We start from the raw sequence: 14,671 nt of genomic DNA, 5'->3' as shown, positions 1-14,671 counted from the left end.
CAGTGTTACCTGTAGGAACTGCGTTTGCTGCTGGGTTAGTGGAGCTTGCCCTTGCTGCATGGCTGTGACCTGAGACTGCGGTTGAATCTGTTGCTCCTGTTGCTGTTGCTGCTGCGGAGCCTGTTGGGAAATGCTAATTGTCTGCGTCTGGCCCTGCTGCGGTGCAAAGGCCGTCACCACTTGACCCATAAACATGGTTGTGGGGACCATGACTGCCCCACATGTCATCTGCCCTGTCACTAGCTTGGTGAGCAGCTGGGGGCCTGCAGGAAACCTGTAAGGTTCAGGAAGTTAGTCAGGTCTGATAAGTCTAATTAACCCAAACTGACATAAGGTCAATATATATGACCTTTTTTCACTATAAAAGTGCACTGTACCTAAATTAGTAGTACATTAAATTGAAGTATTATGCACCACAGAGGGTGCCATCAATGAACTCGAGCACTACTTAATAACATTTTAATAGATTTAGGTGAAGATTCACACCTAATCTGAGCCGAACGGTCCTGTGCAAATGTTGCCACAGCAGGAGTGTTGGGTCCAGTATTCTGCGCCAGGCTTGTGGCAATCTGAACCACATTAGCAGGACTTTGCTGAGGGATCATCATCGTGTTGTAGAGAGATGCAGGCAGTGGATTCTGTTGAGGCTGCAGCGTGTGCGACGACCTCTGAGGCTGAAATAAACAGAACCGGAGTCTATGACATGAGCATGCTGGATGGAAAAATCTATAACAAACACAGCTAAGCTAAGCGTGTCAGCGAGAGGCAAAATGAGAACCGTTTAGCCTGTCTGACCTGCGAGAGTGCTGTGTTCTGTTCCCGTAGGAGTGTTTGCTGCTGGGATGGGGGCTGCACAGCATGTTGTTGCTGTATGCTGTTTTGCAGAGATCCTGCAGAAACCACCTGGCCCTGCATGCTGAGTGTACCCCCCTGCTGCCCACCATTCCCCTGGGCCATCTGTACAGAGCTCACATTTAGTCCTCCAGCCCCTTTCTGCAGGAACATCTGAGATACACATCACACATTCGAACTCCAGCTCTAATTATAACAGCAACACATCCACCATGTAAGATGAAAATAAAACAATTAAAAAGAAAACCTTTCATATATTTACTAGGCTATGTAATCATTCATTTGCAACACTTGTGCGCAGCTCTTCAGTCCTACCTGCAGACTCTGTCCTTGCACCCTCTGTAGCTCGTCCTGGATCTGTCGCAGCTCATCCTGCTGCCGCTGAATGTTGGCCTCGATCATTCTGGTCCTCTGCTCCAGCTGGTCTTTCAGGTGCTGCATGGCTTCTAACTGGCTGGAGAACTGGACCATTGACTGTTAAAGAATAAAGACATAGCAGTATGGCAGTTTATTTTAAATGTTCAATATGTATATTTTACAAATTGTTAAGGCTCAGGTCACATTCTCTGAGTACAAACAACTTCTTGCATGCTGACCACAGAACACATTTTAACCAACAGTGACCACTGGCTTAAAAATGTAACCATTTCAAACTGCAGCTCCAAGAATATCTGCTTAACACTGGCAATAAAAGCAAGTGAATTCCTGAACACCCATAAAATTCTCAGCTTTAAAGCAAAAATAAACATATTTACAGCCTGCAAACTTTCTTTTGTTCTCTACAGCCAACTGACGGTTCATGACAACTGTGTGCAGGGGCTAAATTTTTATTTAACTCACCTACATTTTTTAAAGACTTACAGTTACACATTTAAGCCATGTGGCTGCTTTGAACAGAACAGGGTTGTCCAGCCAAAAGACAGTTAAAGAAGTTGACTGCTTAATTTTCTCAGTAAGTAAATAAAAAAAATCCAACATGCTGACGGTCAGACTACAGGCTACAGCAGTCCACAAACCAATAGGTGGCATCATAGGGACTACGTCTACGTTTTATATATAAATATAGGCATTCCTGGGTTAACAGCCCCATCATGTCAGTGTGTGGGAGCTATACAGAGCTTTGCAGATCCATGTTCACTGGCTGTCCCATGTCATAAGGCAGTGTCAAACAGACACATAGGCTACTCTTGTTCATAATTGTGCTGTTGGACCTTCAGTTTATCAAGTGCCACACAGAAGACATAAAACATGATGGATAAAGAAGTTCTTTATAGTGAAGTGAAACTGAGCATTAAAAAAAAAAAAAAAACGCTGTCCACTGCAGTCATTGTCTGCTAGTTATACTTAAGAATCAGCAATATTAGACAATAAATAAAATATATCGTACTTGATTGTTGGTCGGAACTTGTTGCTGTTGCTGCTGTTGTTGTTGCTGTTGCTGCTGTTGTGGCTGCTGCGGCTGTTGTTGTGAAACCATGGATGACGCCACGTTCTGTCCTGTATTTTGGGAACTCATCGACTGCTGATGGAAATAAAGACACCAAACAAAAGTCCTAAGTCCTAATGAAATCCCTCATGACCCAGAATACAGGTATCGTGAAATTTAAGACCAGAGCGTGTGCGCTTGTCCATCCACTGACCTGACTGCTGATAGATGATCTCCGTTGTGATGTCATCTCCACAGCAGAGACCGACTGGCGACCTGGTGTACTCCTATCTCCCTGAAGCTTCATTTGTGATGCTGAAGGGCAAATATAAACATGATGCTCAGATAATAATATAAAAAAGAAATAGTTAATATACATCAAGCTTTGCTCAGTAGTGAACAGATGCTTGTACTTACAGGCTGGGTCAGACACAGCCGTGTGGGAAGATTTACGTGAGCTGCGAGACGAGGCCGATGGGGTCCGACTGTGGTCAAATCGCTCTAAGGCCTCTTTCAAGCTGAAAGTGTTGAGCTGGGACTCAGAGCCTGAATCCTGGGATTGCTGTAAACAATGCATTGTCACAAGGTCACTATGCTGTCCACTCTTTAATTTTTACAAATCATACCTCACGTTGGTCTGACCTTCTCAGCGGTGATTTGAGGTGGTGATTCTTCAATTCCCAGCTCTCTGCGCTGTTCTGCTCTTACTTCAGCATAACTGCAGAGCAAAGACAATTAATGACACACACAGTTAGGGTTGGACACAACTTTCATAATTATGGCTCTAGAAATCACCAGAATACACCTGAATTTAAACAATTAAATTCAAGTTCAGACTTTCTGATTTCAAAGTTTGAACAGAAGTATATGGAAAATTAACAAATTTAATACAATTGTAATACTACTACTACTAATAATATATATATATATATATATATATATATATATATATATATATTGCTGCATTTGGCTGACTCTTATACATTTCAATATGTAAAAATATTTCCAGTAGCTTTTGTCTACTCCATAGTAATAAAAACACCACATCACTGAAAGCAAAGCATGTCATTATACTACCTCTAGGGTTTTACAGAGAACTGTATGTTTTAGCTCGTGAGCAATGTCATATCAAAGGGTCAAGAGGGAAATCTTCATGCACCTTACGACCGTGTGTGTGCAGACAATAAACTCTGGCCTGGAGTTCCACTGGTGATAAGTAATGTAGTAATGGGTCTGAAGCCAAATCCATTGCTGCCCTTTGGTGAGGAATCTGTAGTAGCAGGACTTTCCTTTCCCATATTGCATTACTACACAGAAGCAAAGAGAAGATTTCAATGCTCTGCTTTGGAAGCTCGAGAGGAAGTTGATAACTGGAGATGACCATGCTTCAGTGATCGCTGACAGAAGTGTACTCACAGTGTTCGTGACACTTGGCTAGTGTCTCAAGGTCATCTACATGATAGTAGTCATATCCTGATGTACCCAGGACCTCAAATGGGAGGTAACCTATGATGGGCGGAGCTCTGGACAAACACAGTAAACGTTATTGAAATGATTAACTGGAAGTCAATCAGGAAATGTCTTGTTCTTACGTTAAGTCATACATCCAGCAATATTTACCCCTAAATGACAACATGAAGCAATAAGGGAGTACGTATGCATGTAGCTTCACCTGATGCTTTCACAGCATAAGGAAAATAAGTGTCTTTCTAAATGGTTCAGGGTAGCATGCCTAAACATTTTCAGTAATGAGAGTTGACATCTTACTGACATAATAATTTGATAATTTGATACTCCCAGCTCTCACCACTCACCAGGATGAAATGTCTGTATCCAGGTGTACAGTTTACCTTTCTACCAGCCCAGAAGAGCATGTTGTTGTAATGTTTAATGAGACTGATAAAGCTGATAAAGCTTCTTTTTTTATCCCTTAATAAGATCATTGAGCTTTTGTAACTATGAAAGCCAACTACATCTGTGTCTAAATTAGCTACTGGTTACAGTTATAACAGTAGTTCATTTCATTTGGCCTGTCCCAAGGAAAACACATTGCGACACCGTTGTTCTGAGTTCATGTTCACACTTTTTTTTTTTTTAAACATATTAAGTGGCGTAAGCATGAAGGAGGAGCTTCAGCCCTCAGGCTATCTGACGTCTGAACTACCTACTATTCTTATCTTACACACCTTAACCTTGGACTTCTATCATTCAACCTTAACTGAATGACATTTGCATGTCACACTGTTTATTGCATCATTATGCAGACATTATTTCGACACTGATTATTATTTCGACACTGATTAGGATTTTTATTATTATTCTTCCATGCTGGAGACAGCTGTGGCCAGAAAGGATCTTTTGGGTTGTCTATCCCATTCACGTAATATATCAGGAATGCCTGGAGGGAATGTCGTCACATCTGGGATAAATATTCACTTTGAATTAAGGATGAACTCATTAAAATTTACTAATTTTTTTGGACAAAGGTCACTCTGATCTACCAAAACGAGATTTCAGCCAAAACTCAAGAATGTCTGCACTAATTATGAAAAACATCTTTGAATAATAAAATTATTAAGTTACTCCATTTTATTTTTATAAATGTAAAACATTAGCTACACTGAAACATAACCTAGGATATCAACTGAAACGTGCATGGTTTCAGAGGCATACAAAAGTGAATGCTTGCTTACTTTCAAATCCTCTTATTCCCCCCCCCCAAACATCTAGTTGTGTAAGAAAATATATACATAAATATTCCAGATCCATGAACTTACAAACAACATGTTGTACAATATGTAGTTGTGTACATAGTCAACAAAAACAAATATCAATCCTGAAGTTAGATTGACTGACAGGTTTTGGATAGTGTTAGTGATATAACTCCTGAGTCATCAGCACCATGTGGAAGCCTCGTGGGAAATAAAGCAAAAATGCTGGTGACTGATAGCGGGTCAGGTTGACCTCACTCTTCTTTTATAATAATAATTATGTTTCCTGACCACAAGCCTTCATAAAAGCAAGCCTGCTGTGTAATAAATAATGACAGAAGTGTTACGAAACACGAGTTTTTTCGATTTGGTCTCTCACAAAAATCAACAATTCTGATTTAACAAAAAAGCCACGCAGTCACATACCGCAGCCATGGTTTAAAAAAAAAAGAGAAAAAAAAGAGGTCATTCTTTATAAATATAGGTCAGCGACTTTCACACTAAATCAAGTAGGTTAGGTTTGACTAAACACTTAATACTGATCCATTTTAGCACAAACTGAAAATTAAGTTATGCATTTACACTGATAAATTGGAAAGGAATTACCTGTGGTCCAGGAAGAGAAATTTCCACTCTAAACTATGTCTGGATGTAAATTCCTCATTAGGCTCTTCTACTGTGCACATCTCCTATTGGTGCAAGGGGAGAAAACATAGAACTTAGAAGACATAAATATACACATATAAAACTAAATTTTTTCACCACAGTTAGACTGAACCTACTCGAGTCCAACTCTAAACTACACACAGTATATTGTCTTAAAAATAGCCTTTTAAACTTGTGCAGTATGACAAATTACATGATCAATCATCCCTGTTTGTTCAGCAATACAAGTTCTGGTTTATTTTCAACTTGTTTTATCCATTTAGGTTCTGCCATCTCCAGTAAAACAGCCCAGGTTTTTATGACAGTGATATGTCAACATAACCCTCTCCCCCATTTTTAAATGAGGTAAAAAAGTTATTCCCAGCAGAGGCATGAGGGAACTACACATGATAAATGACAAGGGCCCAAATCATTTTTCCTCAGGTGACCATTACTGCTGAGCCCTGCCCTAATTAAAGCTACCTTAAGAGCCCTAAAGCAAGAAAGTGAATGTGTGTCAACCAGATAAAAGGAGAAGCAGTTAAAGATTCTCACCTTGATAAACTGTGGCTTGGCTAGCCTCACAGTGGCTATGAGACACACTCTGTCTTCAAAGGCAGAGTGAAGTGATCGCTGGATCACTCCATCGAAACCATTTCGGGTACAGTTAGGCACTGGTAAAAAAGAATGGGAACAAAGCAAAGTTAATCCTTTCACACAACATCTCTGCTCTACATTCTGACTCTGTGTACTGTAACTTACCATTATTCAGGGACTTGAAGTTTCCAATAAACTTTACATATTCATACACGGGGGGCTCTTTGGGGTCGATTGTCCCTCGGAGCATGTGGCAACAGAACTCTAGCTGATTTTTTGCTATAACAATAATAATAATAATAATAATAATAATAACAATAATAGCTTAACCATAAGAATTGAAGAACAAAAACAGCAGCTGAAGACAGATAACATATCCAACCTACTTTTAAGATACTCAGGTGTCAATGTTTCTCCTTCCATGACATGAGAGGACAGAGCCTTGTACACCTCTGAATGCTCCCCCACAGGCAAGAAATTTAACAAGTTCTGATCAACAAGATCAGACTGGGGGAAAACAAAACCAATGAATATGTTTATTACCAAATGTTTCATCAGTGAACTACTGACTTTATCTATTATTTAAAACTTATACTCACTGGTAAATGTTCTAGTAGGGAAGTCACACTCTCAGAGACATAGATTATATTCCCATCAGCCATAATTGCAAGGAAAAATCCATCTAACGCCTAATAGAAACAAAGGTTAGATAATATTTCATCTATATTTTTGCATAGAAACAAAAGGATAATAAGTGCAAGAAACTGCCTTACCTCCAACATCAGCTGAGTGAACTCTTCATTACTAAGAAAAGGAGGTTTCCAGTCTTGTCTGATCTCAGTTGACTCTGACTGAGCTGCGATTTCTGATAAAGTAGACATAACGCGTGTAACTTATAACTGTGAATTTTGAAAAGGCACCCATTATGCTTTACCTTATGGACCATTAAAGTGGTCAGTATATGTAATCCCAGTAAGCCAAATGTTTCAGAATGCCCAAAGCAATCAGTTTCAGCTCATTTTTGTTCTACTTTTGGCTGTGTATGGTGACCCTAATATGAGTCCACACAGAATTTGTTTGCAAGAGGCAGTCAAACAGAAGAAAGTTGGCTTGAAGAGAAAGAGCTAAAACATTTCATTTTAAACTAAGGATGAACTGAGGGATAAACCCATTACCATTATATTTAATTCTAGTGGTTATTAGAGTTTCTCACCTTTGTGTTTGTGCAGAAAGTCGATACTTTTCTGCAAAATAGTGGACTTGTCCATCTTCCGGGTGTTGCCCGGCAGCATTGTACCCAACTCCTTGATGAGGACATTGAACTGGTCTCTGCGCTTCTTCTCAGACTTGTTACGGGACACGCTGGTTATTTAGAAGAACAAATATTAGTAAAAGTTAGATGACATCTTAACTAGGAACACTTATCAAAATCTTGTTCACGTTAGCTGTAATAATTCAAAACGATGTCTAAAATCAAGTCTTGTAACAACTACAATAGCAATTTTATGAAGGATGTAACTTTGCTGAATGCATTTGATGTGAAAACAAACCCGAGATCTTACCGTTTTGCTTTGTCCTTTTCATCTTCTTCCATTAACCCATCAAAAATACTACTATCATCCCTGCAGAATGGACAAACCAACAGTTATATCAGATCCTTTAACATTTACAGTGAGCTCTTTGATAAGAAAATCTCTCCTAGAAAACATGAAGACATCAAACTCAGGCACTGTAAATCCCTAAATTACTTTGATCTTAATCTTCAAAAAAAGGAAAAAAAGAAATCACTGTTAATTAGATGCATGAGAACTGTGGGCTGAATGTGTTTTTGATTTTCTTCATGTCCCACTATTTTTTTTTTTAAATCAACAATAAAAAAAACTAGCCAAATGTTTGACTCACTGGTCAATGCTCGAGGTCATTTTGTATCCTGTTCAGGGTCGCAGTGTCGGTGAGGGGTCTTTTAATCGTGAGGTAGACATTTGTGAATAAACCTTTGAAGAAAAAACACCCATAAAATGGCAGAGTGTCAAAGAATCAAAAAACTTCAGACACAAGCAAATCAGATGGTAAAGACATTTCACCTTACTGACAGTACAGCCAGTTCTGTGAGAGGATGAGGAAGGTGCTGCTGGGTGAAGGTAGAGTACAGGTGGACACTCTGTGATAGGGGTGTGCTTTTATGAGTCTTGGAGGATATTCTCTCAAAGTCTCTCTTACCAGGCTGCAGAAAATAGCTAAAAGTTCCTCGGGGTGCTGTGTCTTTCGTCTGCTTAGGGTGTAAGTCTGGCACATGGCAGCAACATCTGAGTCTATGAGACAAAAAGACACAACAACCGAGGCCGTTACTGAAAGATTAGAGAACCATGATATATGAGATTGATGTTTTTTTTTTTTTTTTTTAAAAAGTAAAAATAAAAAACCAAGCATTTATAAGAATTCTGCCTACATTTATGCCTGAGGGTTGAAATTACTCCTTATTTTTTCATAAATATAAATACATTATAACAATGGTGGATGCTAATATGATCAACAATCATGTCCCATGTTTGTTTAGATATGCAGCTGTGTGGAGCTCTCTCTCCTCTCTGCAAGGCAGGTGGGTGAGTGTGTTTGCTGCTGAGACCAGTCGAGACTGCTGATTGGCTGGTTTGAAGAAACTGCTGTGTACAGACTGGGCAGCCACCTCTTAACCTCCTTGCCTCCTCTCCACTCAATAAAGAGCTAGCAGTTAGGCAGCTAATAGCACTGTGTGTTTGCGTGAGAACACTGGTTCTAAGAGTTGACTCTTAACACTAGGTGTGGAAGTGACATATAGGCAGTGTTGGGGAGTAACGGAATACATGTACCGCCGTTACGTATTTAAAATACAAAATATGAGTAACTGTATTCCGTTACAGTTACCGCTTAAAAAGGTGGTATTTAGAATACAGTTACTTTGTTGAAATAAATGGATTACATGGCGGTATTTTCCTGTCTCATATTGTGGCGGGTCAGGACTGTTTGGGTTTTGTTTGACAGCTATGATCTGTTGTTCCAGGTGGCAGCGTTACGGTTGCCATGGTTACAGGGTGCCGCTCTCTCTCTGCGTGTTTCCTGGGTGAGAGAGCGCCTTGTTGTTGTTGTGCTAAGCTAATAGGCAGAATGCTACCGGTATAGCTCTAAAGAATGTAGCATCATAGGCAGTGTAGTCTGTGCTGCAGGGAGAATGGACCCGTTATGTGTCTGTGAGCGAGGGAGGGAGAAAAAGGAAAAGTATGAGTTGTCATCAAGCAAAAACGGGAGCTGGAAGCTTGTAAATATAATAATAACCACTGCAGCCAAGAAGAGTGCCTGACGAGCCCAGTTGTAAGTAAGCTATTAAGACTCAACTGTACACCGTGTTCGTGTTTTCCTCCAAAAACAATAAGTTCCGTTGGAGCAGCCTTTCAACGTCTCTCTCTGTCTCTCGCAAGCAAAGTTGACCCAGACAACAAAGTAAAGCTAGTTTTCAGCTACGAGCCCGACACTAACCCACCGTATTAGCCAGAGGTCTCTTTACTACGGTTCGGCGCCGCGGACCTTCAGTAACAGTAATAAATCACAGCAATAGTACATTCATGTAGTTGTAAACAGCATGGTAATATGTTAAGTAATCCAAAGTATTCAGAATACGTTACTCTCATTGAGTAATGTAACGGAATACGTTACAGAATACATTTTGGGGCATGTATTCTGTATTCTGTAATGGAATACATTTTAAAAGTAACCTTCCCAACACTGCATATAGGTTAAGAGTTATTGGTTACAGTTTATTTTAATACTACTGTATTACTATTGGCTCTGTATGATGTCAGTGACAGAGGATAAAGCTCAGTTTCAAATGGGAAGGGAGCTAAAACAGCTTATTTCAGAACCAGATGAACTAATGGGCATCACCAAGGTCCAGTATAAGATAAGGTTAAGTTTGAACTGTGAATCATGCAAAACTGCTTTACCTGAATTCAAGAATAGAACTGTCGACCTGCAATTGTTACTCACTCTTAACGTGGCAGCACAATATCAGCACTCACATCAGCACAGTGAATTTTGCTGTTGAATGTATGACTATAATCACCTGCATCCACCACAGCTTATATTAAGGTGGGTCTTTAATAGGGGTCACATCCTACATGTGCAACAGAGATACCGAGGAAAGCCAAAGGCTGAAATGAGTAAGTTTCTTTCTGCTGCCATGTAATATTAAAACCATTACATATAGTAAACAATTGTGAGTGCTGATGTTCTCATCAATTTATTTTTTTGTGTTTTCAGTGGGTCAGCATCAATGAGACTGTTCTTTTTGTGTAGTATAATGTGGTAATACATCCCTTTACTTTAATAAAACCAAGTGGAGTTTCGTACTACATCAAATAGTCGTTGCGTAGTTTCTTTGGCAATTCTTTGTGTGTTTTGCCAATGAAGCAGCAGCAGAATGTGTTGGGTTTGCAATAGCTGTAACCTCAAACAGCTCTGTCACAGAGAGTGAACAGTAAACAGTGAGGCTGTTATCAATTACATAAAATTACACTGGATTATATGCTCCATTGCTAACTGCAAATCCCCCAAGCAATCTAAAGTAAGTGTGGCGAAAGTGTACTCTAAATACTAACAAACTCAAAAAACAAAAACAAACAAGTAAAATAAAAATAATATTAATAGATGTGCAGTTGCACAAAAGAAGAAAAAGAAAAGAACAGTGGATTACAATTTTTGAATTAATTACTTATCGTCATAGTCATAACTGTAATCAAACACATTATGGTTTAACTACAAACATACTTTTTTAGGCCATTGTAAAAATCTTGGCTAGAAGGGTTTGGTTCGAGTGCAACATCCCAAAAAAAAATGGAAATGGTGACAGAAGTAATTTTAAAAGCAATAAAAATAATAAAAGTAAAAATAAATTAGGGTACTTACTACCAAATATTTGCCTGCTTGTGTGCTGCTGTGTCAGATATACCAGAATCTGTCTTGATTTAAATAAGCCACAAATGCAACCATTAATAACTGAAATATTCTTTCTACCACCCATCTCTACTATCTATTCTCTTTGCCCAGGTACACTAGATTTCGAATTAAAATGAGAAAGCCCGCTGGGTCTCTAGCCTAAATATTTGACCCATTTACTTCATGAACCAGTTACCGTCACAACCTATGTGGGAGGCTTTCTCAACATAACGGCCTATTTGTGTTGGTGAGAAAATCCCTTCAGTGTTTTTCCCCATGAATCTTGGTAGACATAATTTAAAGAGTTTAAATTGTTATTCTGTGCAACATTTGGTAAAGCCAAAAAGAAGAATTACACCTACACTCACCCATTGAGTGTAGGTGTATTATTAGAGTAAACAAAGCTCTTCAGTTAATTGAAATAAAAAAATAAAAACTACTGGAAATGAACTGGAAATAAAAAACCAATAAAAATAAAGCTGAGTCACCACAGAGGTAGCATTGCATATTTAACCTGAATCAAGCAATTAACCCACCCTTGAAATCAACTACAACTAAAGTGTATTGAAAATTAAAACTAAAAAAAATAAAATAATAATAATTAGGTAAAAAACATAACTCTGGATCCAATATGCATATTTATGGTACGTTTCAAACGTATTCATCAGCCACCTCACATAATTAAAATATAGTTATTTTTAATGTGATTTAAAATATTTCTGTCTTATTTACTTTTCATATTCCATTGAAATCTAGTCATCAAAGTGTTGCAATTCAGAAAATGCATTGTAAAAAGAGTATCATGAGCTAGAGCTTCAATGTGCACATTTTCATTCAGTAATTTGTTCTTTCCATTCATTTAAAGTTTTTATCTTATTTAGCAGCACGGTGATTAGCACTGTTGCCGCACAGCAAGAAGGTCCTGAGATCAATTCCACCATCAGGCCGGGGCCTTTTTGTGTGGAGTTTGAATGTTCTCCCCGTGTTTGCGTGGGTTCCCTCCGGGTACTCCGGCTTCCTCCCACAGTACAAAGACATGCAGTTTGTGGGGATAGGTTAATTGATTAGTCTAAATTGCCTATAGGCGTGAATGCGGGAGTGAATGTCAGTGCGAATGGTTGTCTGTCTCTGTGTGTTAGCCCTGCGACAGACTGGCAACCTGTCCAGGGTGTACCCCGCCTCTCGCCCTATGACAGCTGAGATAGGCTCCAGCACACCCCGCAACACTGAAAAGGAGAAGCGGATGGATCTTATTTATTTATATGTACAGGATTTTTGGTTTTTGTCAAAAAAAAAAGGGGGGGGGACTACAATAATGACATAAAAACTATTTTTACCATCATATATGGTGATGCCAGAACTTCAGAAGCCTGAAACATTTTTAAACAGATGCAAACACTGTCTACTTAAAACTGGTTAAAGTACATAAATAACTGAGATATGAACTAGCGAGCAACACTCGCAGGTATAGTACGTGTGTAATGGAAACTTCAGTCAGCAATGACAATACTGGTTTAAAAAAAGGATTTCTATTGGTTGGAATAAACTTGCTGTCAAGTCAATCAAAATAAGGAAGGAAGTTGGCACTGGAAGTGTTTACACCTTCATCTTGGGACAGTGGAAAAAATGAAGGTAAGAGGGAGGAGTAGGTTCTGTCATGGGCCACTGACTTTCAGCTATGCAGTGTTATTTTACCCTACATGTGACGCTTTTCACACAAATACATTAGAGAGTGGATGTCTTATCTGAGATTAATCCTTTGTCAACACAAGTGGCCAACTACACATTGCCACAGCACTGTAAAAGGGAGCGGTGAGTTGTAATAAAGAGCGTTATCTAAAGATTTAGTACCAACAGACACAAAGAGCTTTTCCTTTTTGGCTGTACATTATCTTAAAAGCAGACAAGCTAAACTGGATTGCAAATTAAGACTGGGGGAGGGAAGGAAAAAAGAAAAAAAGAAAAGGCAACAGAGGCCATCGGATGTAAGACAATTTCATAAATAAATTGGCTATATTAGAGCACAATGAAAGACAGAAAGAAAACATTGTAGTTGAAGCAGTAGCTTTCAGCACAGAGCGAACGTTGTGTAACTGGGAGAACAGGCGTTGTATAACTGTGATGTCATCTGTGCTTCACTGACCTGCTGGCCCAGTGACCTACTTTCCTCCTCCTCCGATCTAACTTAATCACAGCTCCACAAGCAACACCTTCCCCTTCTCACTAATAACACTACACTCTGTCAACACAAATCCTTAGTATTCCACAGCATGCATACTTCACAAAAGGTGTGAAGAGGGAGTCAAACTGCCTGCATCTCACGTTTCCTCATTTAATCACGATTTGAAAAGGCTTCCTGGTGTTTCCTAAGCCTCAGCGGGCACCAACGTCAAGGAAGAAAGCAATGAAGATGTGCTGCATTTTTCATCGGGCTTTAACAACGTCAACCAAACAGCCTCACTCACATATGCATTTTTCACACCGAAACATCTCAAAAAGCACTGACTGACGACAGTCATTTATCATAATTTTTATGTGGCTCACACAACATTGTTGAATGCCTGTATGTGGGTGTGTGCATTCAGATGTAGGGCACCAGAGCTCTGAGGATATGAGTCACTCTGAAGTGGATCTATGGCGCCGCTCGTCACGCACTCCGCCACACCCCGGCGCTGAGATGCCAACACAGCAACTGTGCCAATGGGCAACACCATAGCAACCGGCCTCACCGTGCAGTGTAAAAATAGCTCAGCCGAATTCCTCCGCAGCTGATACTCTCTCCATCATACACTAAGAATTATTAGACTACCACGAGCGACTCCTTTTGTCATGAACTGGAGTCTGTGGATGTGAAACACTCTGCAGGTTCCACCTGTGCAGCAGTGCAGTAACACATGTGTTCTGTAAACATTACTAGACTGTTGTCTTCATGCAGTGAACATGGCTACGCACCAATTCAAACAGTACTTTTTGTCCCTAACCTATAATAAAGCAGATTCTACTTGTGAGGCAGAGCACTTTTACTTCTCAGTTAAGTGGGTCGTGGAAAGCAGAGAAAAAGAGCCAAAGATCCAAAAATGGATAGAAGATAGAATACAGCAAAAGCAGCTTTCACATATGACTCAGTAAGCTCGGAAATTAACAAAATAAAATTAACAAAACACTAGATTACTACAATTTGTCTGACCAGAAATACTGAGTTAAATTATTCTAAAGCCCTGTCCACATATAGAGCAATAAACACAATGCTAACCGTAGGTCACAAGTGGGCATTAATGCCTTCAGCTGTGTCGGTAACCCAGTAATGTATGTACAAGGTTACCTATGCGTTAGTCAGTGGTATCCTTTGTTACCTTTCGTGGTCATGTCACGAAAGATAACAAATCAATCACTTCCCCTCAGAGCAGAGAAAATTTTAACTTGCTGCTTCTAGTCATTAAAAGTTACTGTTCCTGCTGTCGCTGAAAGTCTT

The 14,671-nt window shown here is 39.5% G+C and overlaps 1 protein-coding gene across 6 annotated transcripts in view; it reads right to left on the bottom strand.

Moving 5' to 3' along the window:
* clocka (clock circadian regulator a) overlaps positions 1–14,671 on the bottom strand; it is a 34,635-nt gene that overhangs the window by 7,714 nt on the left and 12,250 nt on the right. For 2 of the 6 annotated variants that reach the window (XM_085150810.1, XM_085150807.1), the window contains 20 exons: positions 8,316–8,543; positions 8,134–8,225; positions 7,794–7,853; positions 7,445–7,593; positions 7,005–7,096; positions 6,831–6,920; positions 6,618–6,738; positions 6,397–6,510; positions 6,190–6,308; positions 5,596–5,678; positions 3,695–3,801; positions 3,438–3,585; positions 2,921–2,996; positions 2,696–2,840; positions 2,493–2,593; positions 2,240–2,374; positions 1,168–1,326; positions 796–1,005; positions 487–674; positions 10–274 (listed from right to left, as the gene is read on the bottom strand). In XM_085150810.1, the coding sequence (XP_085006936.1) occupies positions 10–274; positions 487–674; positions 796–1,005; positions 1,168–1,326; positions 2,240–2,374; positions 2,493–2,593; positions 2,696–2,840; positions 2,921–2,996; positions 3,438–3,585; positions 3,695–3,801; positions 5,596–5,678; positions 6,190–6,308; positions 6,397–6,510; positions 6,618–6,738; positions 6,831–6,920; positions 7,005–7,096; positions 7,445–7,593; positions 7,794–7,853; positions 8,134–8,153 (2,382 nt within the window). In that variant the 5' untranslated portion in view covers positions 8,154–8,225; positions 8,316–8,543. The remainder of the gene's footprint in view (positions 1–9; positions 275–486; positions 675–795; positions 1,006–1,167; positions 1,327–2,239; positions 2,375–2,492; positions 2,594–2,695; positions 2,841–2,920; positions 2,997–3,437; positions 3,586–3,694; positions 3,802–5,595; positions 5,679–6,189; positions 6,309–6,396; positions 6,511–6,617; positions 6,739–6,830; positions 6,921–7,004; positions 7,097–7,444; positions 7,594–7,793; positions 7,854–8,133; positions 8,226–8,315; positions 8,544–14,671) is intronic. The other 4 variants (XM_085150809.1, XM_085150812.1, XM_085150811.1 and 1 more) reach the window with 4 other exon arrangements.

This window comes from Neolamprologus multifasciatus, chromosome 23, assembly GCF_963576455.1.
Source record: "Neolamprologus multifasciatus chromosome 23, fNeoMul1.2, whole genome shotgun sequence".
In the NCBI taxonomy this organism is placed as follows: Eukaryota; Metazoa; Chordata; class Actinopteri; order Cichliformes; family Cichlidae; genus Neolamprologus; species Neolamprologus multifasciatus.
The sequence above is the reverse complement of the archived record's forward strand: the minus strand, read 5'-3'. Positions and strand labels throughout refer to the sequence as shown.